Source organism: Mustelus asterias, chromosome 17 (assembly GCF_964213995.1).
Source record: "Mustelus asterias chromosome 17, sMusAst1.hap1.1, whole genome shotgun sequence".
Lineage (NCBI taxonomy): Eukaryota > Metazoa > Chordata > Chondrichthyes > Carcharhiniformes > Triakidae > Mustelus > Mustelus asterias.
In genome coordinates this window covers 8,457,424-8,475,566 of record NC_135817.1, presented here as the reverse complement: position 1 = coordinate 8,475,566, position 18,143 = coordinate 8,457,424, and the positions used below count along the sequence as shown (strand labels likewise).

General features: G+C 42.9%; 1 protein-coding gene across 2 annotated transcripts in view; it reads right to left on the bottom strand.

Moving 5' to 3' along the window:
* Window positions 1–2,078: 2,078 nt before the first annotated feature.
* The window catches only part of nufip1 (nuclear FMR1 interacting protein 1), a 40,078-nt gene continuing 24,013 nt past the window's right edge, over window positions 2,079–18,143 (bottom strand). Inside the window, exons 4-10 of one of the 2 annotated variants that reach the window (XM_078232259.1) lie at window positions 16,556–16,618; window positions 15,551–15,627; window positions 10,998–11,090; window positions 9,578–9,816; window positions 5,296–5,436; window positions 4,297–4,526; window positions 2,079–2,599 (exon numbers count right to left, since the gene is read on the bottom strand). In XM_078232259.1, the coding sequence (XP_078088385.1) occupies window positions 2,231–2,599; window positions 4,297–4,526; window positions 5,296–5,436; window positions 9,578–9,816; window positions 10,998–11,090; window positions 15,551–15,627; window positions 16,556–16,618 (1,212 nt within the window). In that variant the 3' untranslated portion in view covers window positions 2,079–2,230. The remainder of the gene's footprint in view (window positions 2,600–4,296; window positions 4,527–5,295; window positions 5,437–9,577; window positions 9,817–10,997; window positions 11,091–15,550; window positions 15,628–16,555; window positions 16,619–18,143) is intronic. The other variant, XM_078232261.1, reaches the window with a different exon arrangement.

Sequence of the window (18,143 nt, the reverse complement as noted above, 5' to 3'; positions counted from 1 at the left end):
GCATGAATGTGATTTAAATGGAAAATACAGATATTCTACTCGAGTCTCAACAGCTCATGATCTCTCCAATCTACATTGGACACTGATTTCAATCACTGCTACTCAAACTTCAGTCTTACCAAGAAATCAACTGATTATGCTTTTCACCTGCACCTCCCTGAATCTTTCAGCATGTAGGTCATATTGGCTAATTAGGGTCTGTCTTTAGCAAAAATCGCACACACACCTCAAGTTTTTCACTGCTGCTGCACTTGGTTCAATTCTACACCCAGAGTCTAAGCACTTCAGTGATGTCTTATAACAATCGCTAAACTGCTGAAGAATAGAGGAAGATTAATTATTAGAACCAATTTCTAATTTTGGATAAATCATTCGACTCCTCACTATGTTATGCTTTGCTTTGTTCCTTCCCGCAGAGTTCGGAAAGTCGCAGACTTTAACTAGAGAGGGGAAAATAGTTGCAGACTGTAACTTGGAAATGACGCGAGCTGCTGGACTACCTAACCTCTGAACCATCAGGCCAGGAGGCAGCTCATTGGAAGGTGGGCGAAAAGAAACAATTGCAAAATACCGAGGATGGTCAAAATCTGAAATAAAATCAGAATTCTCAGCAGCTCTGGCAGCATCAATGGAGAGAAAAACAGGGCTAGCATTTCAGTTCAGTAACCGTTCAGCATTTCAGTACAGGAACTGTTCAGCATTTCAGTACAGGAACTGTTCATCCATCTCCAGACCTGCTGAGACGCAGCTCGAAAACATGTCCTGTACCACTTGGTAAGCGTGCATTTCAGCTCCAGGGTGAAAGGGAGGCTTTTAATATTTGGAACCAGATTTTGGCAGCGTTCACATTTTCAAGCTTTCAAATTATTGTAAATCAGGCATGAGGGTGTGTGGGGAGAGGCGAAAGGCTGGGGGCTAACAAGAAGCTCTCTGAATGTACTTTGATTGGGACTGGGACATAATTTGAACTGGGCTTCCCCAACCACTTCGCTACTCTCAACACCATTGTTTGGGGTGTATGTGGGAAGGGTGGGGGAGAAAGGGTATGTGTGTGGGGTGTTGGTGTGTATGTGGGGGGTGGGAGGTTGTGTGTATGTTGGGGGAGGGGAGGTTGTGTGTGTGTGGGGGGTTGGTGTGTGTATGTCTGCGTGCACACGTGAGGGTGGGAAGGTTGTGTGTGTGTGTGGGGGGTGTTGGTGTGTGTTTGGGGGATGGGAGGTTGTGTGTGTGTGTGGGGAAGGTGTATGGGGGTTGGTGTGTGTATGCACGTGGGGGTGGGAAGGTTGTGTGTGGAGGGTGTTGGTGTGTGTTTGGGGGATGGGAGGTTGTGTGTGTGTGTGGGGAAGGTGTGTGTATGCGCGTGGGGGTGGGAAGGTTGTGTGTGTGTGTGGGGGGTGTTGGTGTGTGTTTGGGGGATGGGAGGTTGTGTGTGTGTGTGGGGAAGGTGTGTGTATGCGCGTGGGGGTGGGAAGGTTGTATGTGTGTGTGGGGGGTGTTGGTGTGTGTTTGGGGGATGGGAGGTTGTGTGTGTGTGTGGGGAAGGTGTATGCGCGTGGGGGTGGGAAGGTTGTGTGTGTGTGTGGGGGGTGTTGGTGCGTGTTTGGGGGATGGGAGGTTGTGTGTGTGTGTGGGGAAGGTGTATGGGTGTTGGTGTGTGTATGCGCGTGGGGGTGGGAATGTTGTGTGTGTGTGTGGGGGGTGTTGGTGTGTGTTTGGGGGATGGGAGGTTGTGTGTGTCTGTTTGGGGGAGAGGTGTATGGGGGGGGCTGGTGAGTGTGTGTGAGTGAGTGTGTGTGTGTGTGAGGTGTGAGGTGGGAGTGGGCAGGTGTCAGGTCTCAGCTATTCCATTAGCTGCTTCTCTCCTGATGTCATTCTGTGCATTGTTCACAGGAATCGAGAACGAGATGATTTTGACACCAAAGAAATATTGAACTTCACACTTTCATAAAATGAACAATTAATACAAGAGTGAGAGATTGCACTCAAAACATTAATCACTTAAAAATGTCAACTCCTTCCCTATACTAAACCTTGTGTACATTTAGAAGTTGACAAGTAAACGATTTGACACCAGTTGGTCACAAAAAAATTCACCAGTTTCATTTATTAGAAATAAATCCGTTCTCTTCCATTTGTTTAAAATTTCAAGAGAAATATTGTCTACAATGATTCGTACATTCATCTCGTTTCTGCCAGGATTCTTTTTCCCAAGTGTCCATGTTCGGTTTGATCATCTTTCTTCGCACATAGCTTGTGGTAACTCCCAAATGTCATCATCCACAACAGGCAGTGCCGTTTGAGGCCCCTCTGCTGCCCAAACTGATTTTGTGTTTGCCGGGGATGTTGTGGGTCCTCCACCAATCTCTTCAGCTTTAGGGTTGTCAACAGTGTGTGCCTCGAGTTCAGGTGCCTGTATTCCAAGTCCGTGTGCCTCACTGCATTCTGCAGTTTGCGTGTGTGCCTGCGCTGTCCCTTCACATGAAGGGACAGGGGTGGCTGCCGTTCCATTTTGTTCAAGGCCCAGAAACTTGTTTTCTATGATGTACCGAACACACTGCAAGATTACATTTCTTTCATGTCGCATGTCACGGGCCAGCAACTGTAACAAAAGAAAAAGATTGCAAAGAATGGTACTTCACCAAAAAGACCCCATTTTAAAAATCAGATAAATTAAAGGGTTAGCAAAATGATAAATCTCCAATAAGCCAAAGACCTCTGGTGTCTGGTACTTCTCCCTGAAACTGCTTTCTGACACTACAATGTGTGTTATTTCAAATACCCACCCCTCTATTTTAATATTTAAAGAGACTCTGGCCGTTGTGGAAGATGTCAGCATTGGAGAAGGGAACAGACCACCATTTTTGGCACATCATCACATCATTGTGAAGCAATGCGGAATTTTGTCCCCACCACATATATTAAAGCCTACTCCAGCCTGCATTGGTGTGCATTGTTCCAGTTAGTTATCTTTGTTGCAGACCCAGTCAGCTAGTAAATTGTAGGTGCTAGAGTGTTATAGTAAACATCTTCCTATTTGAATGTATATACTGATGTCTTTAGTGGGTATGAGCATGTGCAAGTGATGTCACCGGTAGCACGGGCTTTTGCGGGTCTAGTTTTGCCACGAGGGACCTGTGTAACTTGCTGCCTCCAGTTTTGAGTCCACATTGTGCTGGATTTCAATATTTTTGTCAGTAAAGATTGAATATCACACACTTTCAACTATCTTTTTGTGGCCAAGTGACCACAGTAGGTAACTGCCCCTAATTATAGACAGCTTTGGACTGTAGGCTAATAGCCACTGAATTGAGATTGCCAAAGCTTATTTGACTTGGGAACATAATAGGCATATATCACTCTCAGGTAGATGCAAATCCAATCTCTACAGATGAACGGACTATATTTTAACCCATTGTACCATCCACATGGAATCTTTTGAAGGTTTCAGAATGAAATGTTTTCTGTGCAATATTAGCTCCAACTGTCCTATCTAATATTACACATGTTGTATCAAAAATGTGTCTAAATTTGCACCCTATTAATCTACCCTCACCATTCCAATATTTCACTCTCAGGCGTGGTCTAAGTTCACGTTTTGATTTTTAAAAAAATACAAGTCTCAAGGAAGAAGAAACAATCTCCCAAACTCGCCACAGCAACAGGTACATTCAATGGGTGATGGCTAAAGATGGTGAAGTTTTCAGGGAGCGCAGATTTGTGCATGTATCTGAACAAACACTTCGTTACCAGGAGAACCACATGCTCCACTCAACAACAAATGGTTTCACCTTCCCCCGATTGGAGAGTTCAGACTAGACACCTCTTGCACTCCATCAATGGGCATCCTGCAACCAATGCGCTTTCCAGCTTACTGCCCATCCTTAAACAACTAACACAAAGAGACTTCCCTATGGATGTGTAAAGTTGGTTAGTAATAAATGAGTCACTCAATGAATGGTATGGAGATAACAGAGCAAGAGCTTTGAGCCCAATCTGTATGAGCTAACTGACCTCAGGGGAGACTGCTCAAACAGCCTCTGGGTTAAGGGGCGGGGGGGGAGAAAAATCAGTAAAAAGAGGGAAAGAGAAAAATGGAATTTTAAAAAAACTGCTAAAAGAGTGAATTACATGACAGTACTTTTGCAGCACTTTCACACACGGTTAACATGATCTTTTAATATTTTTGTTCAGTGAATTGCTTTAAAACTTCTATCAAATGAAGAACATACAAAATTTATTTTAAATATAACCACGAGGTATCAGAAAGCAGTGAAGTGAACACGGAAAGGCTCTCACCATTTCAAGCAGGGTTGGCCGACGTATTAATGGCTGTTGGAAAGTTCTCCTTCTTTGTGTGTCATGACCTCTGCCTCGACCTCTTCTTCCACCCCTGGGACCGAACTGGTTATGTGATTCTGAGTTCAGAATTCTGCCTGCACGTCCTTTAATTTCCTGCTCATTTGAACTCCTCGGGGCAGATTCCAGTAACACTCTGTTTTCTTCCACAGCTTTGCTAATGGGGATTTCTAACAGAAATATTGCAAATATTAGGTGCCAAGTTCTAACATTGCATCATTTTGATAGTGTGAAGAAAGGTAACGATTTTAAATCTGAAAAACATTGCAATGCTGTGAAGCTGAGGGTAATAAGGTACAGTATTCAGATACTAAGAACCATTCAAATATCCATTCAGTCTCCAGCGTTGGCACTCAGGTACCAGATTTCTCTATTCACTAGGTAGGGCTCAACTGACCTTCAGTGAAGTCTTCTCTGTTTTTACAGAGATCATAAAGACTGTGAAACCCCCACAACTACCCGTTTCAGATCGGAATCGGATAACGTGAGGCTGCAAGCAATTCTATCTCAGCCGATATGGCTTTATCCTAACAATTTGACCCAGTTCAGCAGCTTACAAAAGCCAAAATTGTGAATCCCTCAGAGGAAAATGTCCTCAGCCAAGGGATGCCCATGTGAAACTTGTGGGTTATCAAAGACAAAGAAGGATCACAAGTCATATTCCTGGGCGGCAGTAAGAACAGTAACTTCCATACATAACCATCAGGTTATCAGTCTGAGCTGGGTGGAGAGCCAGATCAAAGGTGAAAGAATACTGTCGTAACCTAGAGTGACATTGTCATTATGGAGTTAGTTTGGTTTAAGAAAATGAAATCTACATAGATGCATCTACTCGTTAAATCTGACAATTTCATTTAATGTGATGACAGATCTTTAAAAAAAAACAAAGCTGGAGCTTTCTTCCCGAGGAGAAAGAAAATGTCATTTATTCAGATTTACCCTCTGGCCGCTGATCGCTTTCACTGTCAGACGAGCTGCTGTAATTGGCCATCAGTGAGCTCAGGCCTGATGTTATCTGCTTTGGCACAACGATGATTTCTGCTTGTTCAGCGTCAACTTGGCCCTCGTCCTTGTCAGACTCTGCTAGGCCAAACACAACCTTTCATCACTTTCACATTTTGAGCCAAAATCCAACACTAGGCAGGCAGTTCCCCCAACAGGGGGTTGTGCAAGCTGACAGCCAGAGAACTGTACATAATTGATCCAGTCAGTCTGGCAAAGAACTCTTTCCAAAATGACTCCTCACAACATGAATTAATTCAAAGACCCTTAACTCAGTGGTCTGGTAGTTTATCTTTCCCACATGCAAGACATTCAGTAAATACTAAACGGAGGAGATTTGAAAACAGTGTTGGGCCTTGGTAACTGGGGCCTGCCCAGGCTGCTATGGTCCCTTCAGCCAGAGAGCTGAATCACACCACATCTGAAGCTCCAGATACTGCTGACTTGGTGAGAGGAAACCACAAAACACAAAACCAGGGTATTCCATTCTTGAATGTGAACTCATTGGCAGTTCAATCATCTTGAGCAATATTGCAATGGGTGGGGAGGTCCACAACTGACTTCAGCATCCCTGTGGTTCCCAAAGAATGGGCAGGGTTGTATTTTATATGTTCACTGAAGGGCATGGGGAAGGAGGACCTGACTTGTCTATGGTTCTCCCTCACCGCCCCTCCAACCCCACTCATAGTCCACAGGCATGAGGACACTAGTAATAAAAGGCTTCTAGCACCAGGAAAACTCTGCCCCAAGCATGCCAACATCTTTAAAAGGAGGGGGACAGAATTAATAACCCAGGACTCCTTACGTAGGAGACATTATTTACAACACGAAACTGGATTGTAAATCTATGAATAATTAATCCGAACATTATGAATAATTTGTTAAAAAGAATGGTATGCAGGAACATCACCTGACCAAATTATGTTTGGTTAGCAAACGAAAAAGATCTGACACTGAAGTAGCTTCAAAAGAGGAATAGCTCGGTTACACGTCGAAATCTCAGCACAGAAACAACTGGTCAATGTCGATGCTGTCCATGAGCCTCCTCCCACCCTGCTTCACCTCAACCCTCTCAGCCAAGAAAATATCGGAAACGTGTAATATGTCAGCATCTCTGAAGAGAAAAGGACAAGTTAACGTTTCAGGCATTGGATAAAGGGTCCACCCAAGAAACATTAACTCGCCACGTTTCTTCAAAGGCGCTGACTGACCCATTTCCAACATTTCGTATCTTTTTTAAAAAATTCCCATCGCACATGAAGTGGACAATGGGAAGGAATTCTCGTCTGAAAGTACAAAAAGAAAAGCAATTCCCGACAAAACAGCTAAACTGTAAAATCATTCACAGCTGGGATGCCAAGACTGCTCTGTAGGAGGCCTAATGGAGATGCAGAAACACTGGCAAACATCCTGGACTCTTCAGCCGCCAGCTGACTTGCCATTCGGATCACGTCTTGCCGCTGGTTCCCTTGTTGAGCTGACAGCAAAAGCATGTTTATTTTAAATATAATCGCATTTCCTGCACAACCTATCGCTGTTAACATAAAGCACCAAGATGAGGCCGGGCACAGTTAGCTGCCATTATCACAGAACTATCTTAAATTGGCTACTTGCTCAGGTTTCACAGAAGGCTGAACTTTCCATATAAAAGGATAAATATCAAATATTTCTCTTGACATCTACAGAACTAAAATGATGACATTACTATTTTTCCTGCAGGATGACCCAAGTGGATGAGAGATTTTTTTAAAATGTTAAACACAAATAACACTTGTACTTAAATTTGTAATTGTAATTACAAGGTGCTGCTATGGTTACAAGACAGAGTTTGCCTTTATCCAGGTCCATGCCCTTGCAATTTATGTCAAACGGCAACAGCCAAATTTGTAAACTGCAAAGTCCCACAAGCAGCTAATGAGATGAATGCCCACACCAATCTGTCATGGTGCTGTTGGCTGGTGGATGAACAAAGCTGTTGTCACCTCCAAATGCCAGACTGTTTCGATGCTCTCCCGAGCAGCTTACCATCTTACAGAGTCTGGAAGCATCACTCACCCAATATTCCGCCGCCTGTATCCTACCCAGTGAACAATGAAAAAGATCAAACACAGGAATTGGGAGCAGAAGTAGGCAAATTCAGCCTGCTCCGCCATTCAATCAGATCGTGGCTGATCTCTCCCTGGTTTCAAATCCACCTCCCCACCTATTCCCCATTGCCCTTATTCTTTTTTAAAATTAGAAATATATCTATCTCCTTCTTGAAACCACTCAACGATTCAGACTCCACTGTGCTATAGGGCAGCGAGTTTCACAAATTCACCACCCTCTGACAAAAGAGAACTTGGTAAGAAGTCTCACAACACCAGGTTAAAGTCCAACAGGTTTATTTGGTAGCACGAGCCACTAGTTTGTGAACTGAAATCCCACTCACCTGATGAAGGAGCAGCGCTCTGAAAGCTTGTGGCTTGTGCCACCAAATAAACCTGTTGGACTTTAACCTGGTGTTGGGAGACTTCTTACTGTGCTTACCCCAGTCCAACGCCGGCATCTCCACATAAAAGAGAACTTAGCAGAAGTAGTTCCTCCTCTTCTCAGTTTTAAATCTACCATCTCTCAACCTATACCTGTGACCTCTTGCTTGAGATTGCCCCATAAGAGGAAACATTTGGTCTACATTTACTTTATCAATCCCTTTTAAAATGTTATATGCCTCGATCAGATCCCCTCTCATCCTTCTAAACTCCAGCGAGTATAAACCCAAACTGTTTAATCTCTCCTCGTAAGTCAACCCTTTCATCCCCGGAGACAAATTTTGATAGCTAGGAAAGATGTTAACATCGGACGGAAAGTGCGACCAAGAAATTAGACGAAGGATTGGAATGACCAAAGATGCATTTCTGAAAATGAAAGGGATAACAAACATCACAACATTAGTCATGAAATCAAAGCTGAGAATCCTGGAATGCTACTTTGTACTATTTGTGACCTACAGAAGCGAGTGTTGGATGACCAATGAAGCAATGTGAAGAAGAATTGAGGCAGTTGAGTTGTAGTTTTTGAGGCGAATAATGAAGATATCTTGGACAGGTCACACCACCGATGAAGTGCTGGCAAAATTAGAGATCAAAAGACCTCTGCTGACCAAGATCGGGAAAAGACAATTGGAATTTCTTGGGCATGTAATAAAGAATCATGACTTAGAAAGTCTAATGCTGATGGGAAAGATCGAGGGTAAATGAGATTGAGATAGACAAAGAACAATCTTTCTAAAGAGCCTTGCAAACTGGATGAATGTACTGCCAGCAAAGATGGTCCATGGCTCTAGGGCAAGGTTAACATGGAATCCATGGTTGCCAATGCCCTCTTTGAGCATGGTACCTGAAGAGAGAGTTCCAGTCCCATAGCTAGTCCTGCTCATGTATACTTAAAGGCCTATGCTGTGCCGATACTTTTTGTAGAAACGCCCTTTATGCTCCCGGTAAAATTCACACATTTGGTCTCATGATATTCTGGTGGCAACTGAGCACAGACCAGGCCACAAACCTTGCTGTAGTTGCCATTAATGATACTGTCCCTTGCTGGCTTTCCTCATCTTTTCACAGTCACATTAAAATTTGGTCAGAATCAGGATTCTTTAACATCCTGATAAAGAACCAGTAGGATTAGCAATGGCCAAATGTCAGTCTTGGTTGTGATTTGAACCTAAGCCCCATTGAATGATGGTGTGCATAAAAATTGAGTGCGAACCAGCTGAGTGCCATGTTGTTAGTGGCTTTATTGAGGCACTGAAGAAAACACAGTCAGTGAAGTGACTGACATTACATTCAAAGCGCTTATTTATTAGATTTGAAACTAAAATATTCTAATCAGGTTTGATACAGCTGCTAACACCAGGCAGGCCAGAAAGAGAGAACACATTCTATCCAAAGATCTTCAAAATGATGTAATTTAAAGATCAGTAGGGGCCAATATTTATCCTTCAACCAATATTACGAAAACGATTTATCTGGTTAATTTATCTCATTTGTGGGATCTTGTTGTGCTTGAAATTGGCTAGGGTGTTCCTTGCAGTGATTACAATTCAAAAATACTTAATTAGTGGTAAACCATTTTGGGATGTCATCGGACTTTGTGATAGATGCTATACAAATTTAATTTTATCCTGAAAATGTCCCACAATTACCACAGATAAACACATTCAGGAGTCTCAAACTCATACCTGCATCATTTTGTGCCAATATGCCGAGAGGGTCTACATCTTTCCCACAAGCTTCCTGCTTTTCTGCTCCTTTATTGCATGTCCTATTGGGCTGGGTGGGACGAGCCTGCTCCCTTGCATTTTGTTCCTCCTGCGGGCCACCAGGCCTTCCAAAGTGACCTTCATATTCTACTTCAAACTTCCTGCAAAAACTTCTTCTGTGTCTGAGGTGAGGGCTTTTCCATTTTCCCTTCATTTTGCTGGCAAGAAAAGATTACGAGAAATGAGCCATCACTGCCCAGTAATCCATAATTCAACAACAACAAAAAACACCACACCAGTCTACAGCTGCAAAGTAAAGGACAGGGCTTGCCAAGTTCAACACACTTGAACCCCTAACTGTGGCTTGAAAGATAAAACAAGAATATGACACTTCACTGTAATTAAAAAGGTCACTCAAGAAACAAAAGAAAATTGTACTAAACATCACTCGTGAACATTTTTAACATACAGATACCTGCAGGATAACGCACTGTAATTCTCCACATATATGTTGATTATTACAACCCCTGACCCTCTTGGAATGCTCTGTGAAACATTACTAATGAGACCAGCACGCCCAAGGTACACACCATCATTGCATATTTACTGCTACTACTCAATCATTCGTCAAAATCCTGGAACTCCCTCCTTAATAGCACTATGGAAGCCTCTGCACCCCATGGACACAGCAGTTCAAGGTGGTAGCTCATTAACACCATCCCAAGGGCAACCATGGGTGGGCAACAAATACCAACCTTGCCAGCTGCAACCACATCCCAAGAATGAATTAAAATTGATATCGAAATATACATTGAGTTAATCAAAACAAGTCCGTGTGTGTAATATTGCAATTGACACGTCTTACTTTGACTATCCAATAACATTCACTTATCTATCTCTTGGAACTCAGTACTCAATCTCAACCAGAACAGCAGGGGTGCCCACAATGAACAAACATGATGTTTGCTGCAGTACTGCACAAGATATAACAGCCAATTGCATCTGTAAACTCATGTACAATGGAATGCTTGATGGGTCTTGGTATTACTTGCAGTGAAAATACAACTGCAAAATTCTAATGTAATTCCACTTGCACTTTTGGGAAAATGGCAGTGTAAGTGGTCACTGAGATTCAGCACTTTATCTCAAGGTTACACAGTGGGGTGAAAACCCATCAGCCAAGGCTCTTGCTCCTGATCACTCCAAAGTTAGTGCAATGGCATCCAGTGAGACAGTTCGGGCACACTGTGATGGCTTCCATGGCCCAGCAGGCTGAACACTCTCACCACCAAGGCTCAGTATCAGCCACATGTGCAAACCCCAGTATGGCAGGCGGGTGGGACTTTCTACATTCAGCAAGACTCAGAAGGGAGAAAGAAAGCCCAGAATGGACACTTACTCAAACTGCCGTGTACGCAGCACCTCTCCTCGTTGCATTTTGTCCTGACACATTTTCCTCTTTCTTGCTATATTTTCCAAAGTTGGAAAGTTCCTGAAAGATAATAACACAACAATTGCCTTAACAGCCATTTAATAAAAGATCCATGTTCAGCCTTTCAACCTGTTTCACTGCAACTTCACAATCACACTGCGACACTAAAAATTCAACTGTCACTCATGCCGGAAAGTTAAGAGACTGCTCCACTCGGTTACTGGAATGTGCTGATCATAAAGCAGGAACTGCACTAGAATAGCATAAAGCATCACATCTTCCTCTCCAGTTGAAAAGGCCTTTCTCGACATCATGTTGATATGAACCTGTGCCCAGATGAGGAAACCTTCAGCTGAAATCCTGGGAGAACATTAGCTGTCGAAGTCATATCGATCCGAAATGAATGCAATTCATTCATGTGGATGCTGTACCTGTGGTTTAGTATGGTGGGTAGCATGCCTCACTCCAGAGACTTGGGCACAAAATCTAGGTTGACCCAATGCAGTACTGAAGGACTGCAGCATTGTCAGAAGCAGTGTCTTTTGGTTGAGAGGTGTCCCATGGCATTATTTTGAATATGACCATTGAAGTTCTCCTGTGGTCCTGGCTGATATTTACTCCTCAGTCTACATTTAAAAATAGATTATCTGGTCGTTATCACATTGCTGCTTGTGCAATCTGAGTGTGTGCAAATTGGCTGTCACTTTTCTATGTCACACCAGTGCTTACACTTTAAAAATTGGTTATGAATCACTTTAGCAAATCCTGAGTTTACCATAGCTGCTTTCTAAATGCAAGTCTAAGAGAACTCTAGAAAAATCAGGATTTTCATATCTCATCAATTTAACCAGTAGTACTTGCAGCATTTACAAGATAGCACGGCGGCACAGTGGTTAGCTCTGTTGCCCCACAGCGCCAGGGACCCAGGTTCAATTCCAGCCTTGGGTGACTGTGTGGAGTCTGCACTTTCTCCCAGTGTCTGAGTGGGTTTCTTCGGTTTCCTCCCAGAGCTCAAAGATATGCAGGTTAGGTGGACTGGCCATACTAAATTGCTCCTTAGTGTCCAAACATGTGTAGGTTAGGTGGATTAGCTATGGTAAATGTGTGGAGTTACGGGGATAAGGCGGGGGAAAAGGTCCTGGGTAAGATATTCTGTCGGAGAGTTGGTGCAAACCCGATGGGCCAAACAGCCTCCATCTGCACTGTAGGATTCTATGATTCTAAAGTAGATTGTGATATCTCAGGATCAGAGTTAAGGAAGGTTCCGAACTGCACCCTTAAATTCATTAAATTGTATCTTTTGATAGCCAGCTGCTGGAAAACTGTCCCACGCAATCCACTCTGGCATTTTGACAAAGAGTCCATTCAGCCCAGCTAACTCACCCTTTTACAGAAAAATGTAATATTCTCCATTCATCTTGATTGACTCGAAGAGTTTAGAAGTGAGGGGGTGTGGTGTCAGGGTGTCAACCTGGTTTCCATCTTGGTATCACCTCCACATTTCTCGAACCCCAGTCTCCTGGCTTGCACCCGCTCAAGTAAAGCTATTTACATGGCAGCGCCTGGGCATTGCGAATCAGGCTCATGAGTCTAAAAAATAGCTTTGCGTAATGTGTTCAAACCAAATTATACATGCAGTGAAAACTAGTTGCGTGCATAAGCACAGATAGCAACAAAGCAGTGCGCAAAACTGTGCTTTTTAAAAACTTCAATCGCTTGTTCTTTAATATGTCCTCTTTGGGATACCTTTCCAAAAAGGCACACACTATACATCTTGAAAGGGCTCCAAGAATTAAACTAAGAAAGTCTAAGCAAGACGAAGGGATCCCACTTTCCAATTACAGTAAAAGTTCAATTGGTACAACATAGACAACAATTGTTACCTTTATTAATTATCTAATAATAAGAGTACTGGAGAGAGCTCAGTTGGAGCTTGAAAGTGCCACTCGCTATACTTTTCACATATAAATTGGCGTCACGGGTGATATTCCAAATGATTTATGGGGCTATGCATTAATAATGATTAGTAAAGATCACATCGACTGATGGTCCAATTCCTGGCTTACATGAAGTGACACTATAATTGACCTTAAAGTCATCAGGTTGGAAGAGGGAATGAAGTCAGGAAGGGCTTCCAATTTCAATCACTATTGTGACCCTGTCCAGAAACTGAACACACATGTGCATATAAAAATTACAGGTTAATTGCTCACTGTGATACCTCCTCTTTTGCCAAATATCCCATCGATATGCAGGATTTAGGCTAAAACATGAAGAATGGTGTTCGGGGCAAGGTAGTGGTATTGCATTGTGACATAGCTTTAACTAAAAGCCGATGTTGAGCTGGAGAGGAGGGAATAGTGAACAAAATAACCAGAAGTCCATGGCTACAGAGCACGGGGTTTACCACTGAGGTGGGCATGGATTATGCTGGCGCCAGCATATAATCTGAATGATTTAAAAACAAAGAGATCACATTTCGGAATAATCAGGCTTCCATTTGCCAATATAAATGTGGCATTGATTCAACAATCTTTGGAGCCACATATAGAACAGGATAAAATTCAATCCACACTGGAAGCCAATAATCTGACAGTTGAACAAACTTACCCAAGTTACCGTGAAGAGATGACCACTTGAAAAGAAGTTAGTACAATTCAGAAAAAGACAAATTTGGGAAAGGATTCCACTTGTACTCGCAATAGAATTACATCACAGGAGGAGGCATTTAGGTCCATCTCCAGAACCAGTTCTTCTATTGGTGCTGTCAAATCTAATTCCATTTCTCTGCCCATCTTTTATATATTTTTTAACTACCTCAATTTCCGTATCGGGCAATTTGGTCTCCACTTTAATTGCCACGTCTCAATTATTCTCTCTGTGTAAAAAAAAAAACTTTTTCCACTTTGCCCACTTAGTTCTGAGCCTCTAAGGAAGATTGTTTTACAGACAGCTTGTAGTCACGCACCGTCTGGTCCCCAACTAGGTCTGATATGAGACCTCTCTGATGGACAAACAGCATGATGTTATTTTTCAATAAGTAGTAACAGAACAAAACACTTCACAACAAGATGTCACGCGGGATGACATTGATGGAAGAATGCACACAATATGACAATTCCCTTCCAATCACAAATTAATAACTTCTTTTAACGGGTAATTTTTGGGAAGGCAGTGAGCTCAGGCACATTCCAGTAGCTTGTCAGAAAGGTCGCTCTGGCAAACAAAGAGAACAAAACCAGATCTGCAACTCATTGCTTGAGGTTTCACGAGGGAACAGTTGAGTCGGGGGTACAGTCCCATGCACATCACTCTTTGCAATGTGCTCCAAAATTGAGACTGCTTTTTAAAAGAGTGATCTGAAGTTAACAGAAAATCTGCATGCCCCCTCAAGTGCTCGCCGTGTGTAAGTATCAAAACCATTTAAACCATGCTGGCTGAAAGCAGGCAGTTCAACACAAACTCAGCACACACACATACCCAAAGCACAAAAATAATAGATTCTCGGTTGGTAGCACGTTTGGTTCTGAGCTGGGAGGTCAGGTTTCAAGCCTCACTCCAAGTCTGTTGAGCTTTGCCGGCAGTGTGTATGAGATGCTCCCTTTTGGAGGAAATGATCCCAAGGGGTTATTCGAACAGAAGTGTGTTCCTCAAGTGGCCCAGCGAAAATTATTTTTTCAACCAACCTCACCAAAACAGAATAACTAGTTATTTCTTTACATTTTGTGGGATTTTGGTGTGTAGAAATTGGCTGCGTTATAATAGTGACTTCACTTCAAAACTATCTTATTTTGTGCACAGCACATTGGAATGTCTCAAGAACACGATAAGATACTATTAAAATAAAGCAGCTGTTACAGAACCTAATTAGAAACTAGGCACTGGTCTTTACTGCAACATAACAGAGTCTAAGCTGAAGATATGACAAACAGAAGGGCTTTCGTACTTTCTCTTAGGTTGAAATTTGTAAAACAGTCAGGATCTAATGCAAGATCTGACTGTTACATTATGTTGCACCATGACGTTGTGGCTTTTGGCTCCATTCTTTGGTCTAGCAGGACCTGGCGATCACAGCAAACATTCAAATAAGGCTGACCCCAGAACACCCACCAGGGTCAGAGTGTGAGTGGCGGGTGGGTGTGCCGTCACCAAGTCACTGTTCCTCCAAACTCTGCTCACTTGTCCCTTCCAAGTTACAAGTACCCAGTCTGGCACATTCCTCCTCCTGCCTACGTCCCAATGCCTTCAGCTCAACTCTCCTACTCAAAACGCATTCTTTTCAATAACAACGGGACTTGACAAAACCGTGGAAACTCCTCACTTCAGTCAGTCTTCCCAACCTCATGCAGTCAGCACATTTTTCAAGCTCAAACATAAACTCTTTCGTCAAGCCAGAAAACCTAGACCTAAGCCCGTTCCTTCCAATGATGATATTCACTGAAGAAAGCCTTGCTTACTGCACAGGCAGTGCACCTTAATTTCTGATGATGAGGCACAAAGTCACATGAACAAGAGCTCACCTCTTCCTCTCCTCACGCCACTTGGTAATTTCCTCTGGCGTATCCAGCTGAATTGCTTTTGCTCCTGGCCCATGTGCCTGTGCACAAAAAGTAAACAAAGATCAGACTACATTTTGTAACAACTATCCAAGTTACTCCCTCAGAACAACGCAACAGATTGGAAAACAACAAAATTTAGCGCAATGTTCTCAAACATTTCCATCTGTGGACCACTTAGGCAGGGAAAAAGATCCCAGGAAGCCCGGTCCGACCTCATCCGCTTTCGTTTGCGACTGCAAAAGAATGATCAAAATTAATGGAAGAACGGAACTGCTTTTGAGGAGAGGTCAATGAGGTGACGTCTGGTTCCAAACTGCAGACCGTCAGCCTCATTAAAGCTAAATAGTGCCCATGCTGGAAATCTGAAATAAAAACCAAAAACACTGGGAAAACTCAGCAGGTCTGGCAGCATCTGTGGAGAAAGAAACAGAGTTAATGTTTCGAGTCAGTGTGACTTCTTCAAAGCTTCAGTCTTATTTCGGGCTCTATATTCAGCCAGCTTCTCCTCTTTGTTTTTAGTCCTACTGTGTTCAAAATCTGAGCTTGCAGTTTTATGTTGCAACAGTATCATAAATCTTGCTTATAAGACGACATTGTTTATTGCTCACACTTGTGACAATTTGGGCCACATACGAGGGAGCTGGTCTAGGTAATGTAATGTCGTGCGGAGGGTGGGGATGAGGGTTCTGGCTTGCTCTCTTTCATGGCCTTGATTGCGATATTGCATGTCAGTGACTTGTACGTTGGACCAGCCCATGGGAGGCCAGGGTCTCCATGGGCTGCACTTTGAGGACCACTGCAATAAACCACTGTTTTAACCCTTCAAGCAACACACCATTCAATAGAGTAAGCACAACTGGGACGAGCTTAATGGTAAAAACTGGGTTGCATGGACAAGTTGGGCCGGAGGACCTGTTTCCATGCTATAAATCTCGGTGTCTCTAATAGATTAAGCACAACACTTACATTTATCACGTGAATCCGAACCAGCTTCTCATGGGCACTGAAATTGCAGTCCTTCACTTTGCACTGGCAGAAACAGACAGAACAATCTGAGTTAATAACATACAACCTCATCGACTGTCATTCCTATCCACTAAGAGTCATGCCGCTGTGCCCTCGATACTAAAACCACAAGATGGATTCATTCTCCTTTTCATTTAATAAAACTAGTATTTTCCCCTTTATTGTCTATTTACTGCTGTTAAAGTATCTCCAATCAAAATCACTATCCTTAGAAGAGCAGGGGAGTTCTCAGAGGTCCTGGCAAATATGTATTCCTCACCCAACATTATTGAAACTGATTTCTGGTCATTTAGCTCACTCGCTGTTTCAGGAAGTGTGCGGTATCCAAACTGGCTATTGCATTTCCCTACATTACAACAGTGTCTACACATCAAGAGCTAGCAAGGTACAATTAACTGAATTAGCTCCTCGGTTACGTTTCCACATTGTTCATTGAAGTTCAACACAGGAATCGGTCCAAATGCTGCTATGAGTATTTTCACAATACAGTCAGATTGAGATTTTAGAAGAATGAGGGGGGATCTTAGGGAAACATATAAAATTATGACGGGAATGGATAAGGTAGAAGCAGGGAAGTTGTTTCCACTGGAAATTAGAAGTAGGGGGCATAGCCTCAAAATAAGGGGAAGCAGATTTAGGACTGAGTTCAGGAGGAACTTCTTCACCCAAAGGGTTGTGGATCTGTGGAATTTCCTGCCCAGTGAAGCAGTTGCGGCTACCTCATTGAATGTTTTTAAGGCAAAGACAGATAGATTTTTGAACAGTAAAGGAATCAAGGGTTATAATGAGCGGGTAAGTGGAGCTCAATCCACAAAAAGATCAGCCATAATCTTATTGAATGGCAGAGCAGGCTCGAGGGGCCAGATGGCCTACTCCTGCTCCTAGTTCTTATGTAGACCAAGATTATGAGTAATAAAATGTCAGAAATGCATCAATTTAAAAGTCAGCTGACATTTGCATTTCAATAACTAAGTGCAGCAGAGGCAGCAATGCTGAACAGAGCTCATTACAGAAAGATTCCATAGCGTTTCAAAAAGCAATCATGCTAGGTTTAAAAAAAAGCTTATATCCTTACATTCGCAATCTATAATCAATGATTTGGATGTGGGTCCAAATGCAATATTTCCAAGTTTGCCGACAGGAATGCGAGTTGCGAGGAGGATACAAAGAGGTTTCAAGAGGACTCAGACAGACTAAGTGAGTGGGCAGGAACATAACATATGGAATAGAGTGTGGAAAAATGTGAAGTCGCCCTCTAGGGTAGGAAAAACAAAAAAGGAGAGCCATTCTTAAATAGTTAGAGTTTAGAAAGTGTTGGTGTCCAAAGGGATTTGGGGGACCTTGTTCACAAGTCACTGAAAGTTAACATGCAGGTGTGGCAAGCAACCAGGAAAACAAATGGTAGGTTGGTCTCTATTGTAAGAGGATTTGAGTGCACGGGTAAAGATGTCCTGCAGTTGTATAGAGCCTTGCTGAGACTGCACCTGCTGCATCGTGTACAGTTTGAGTCTCCTTAACTAAGGAAGGA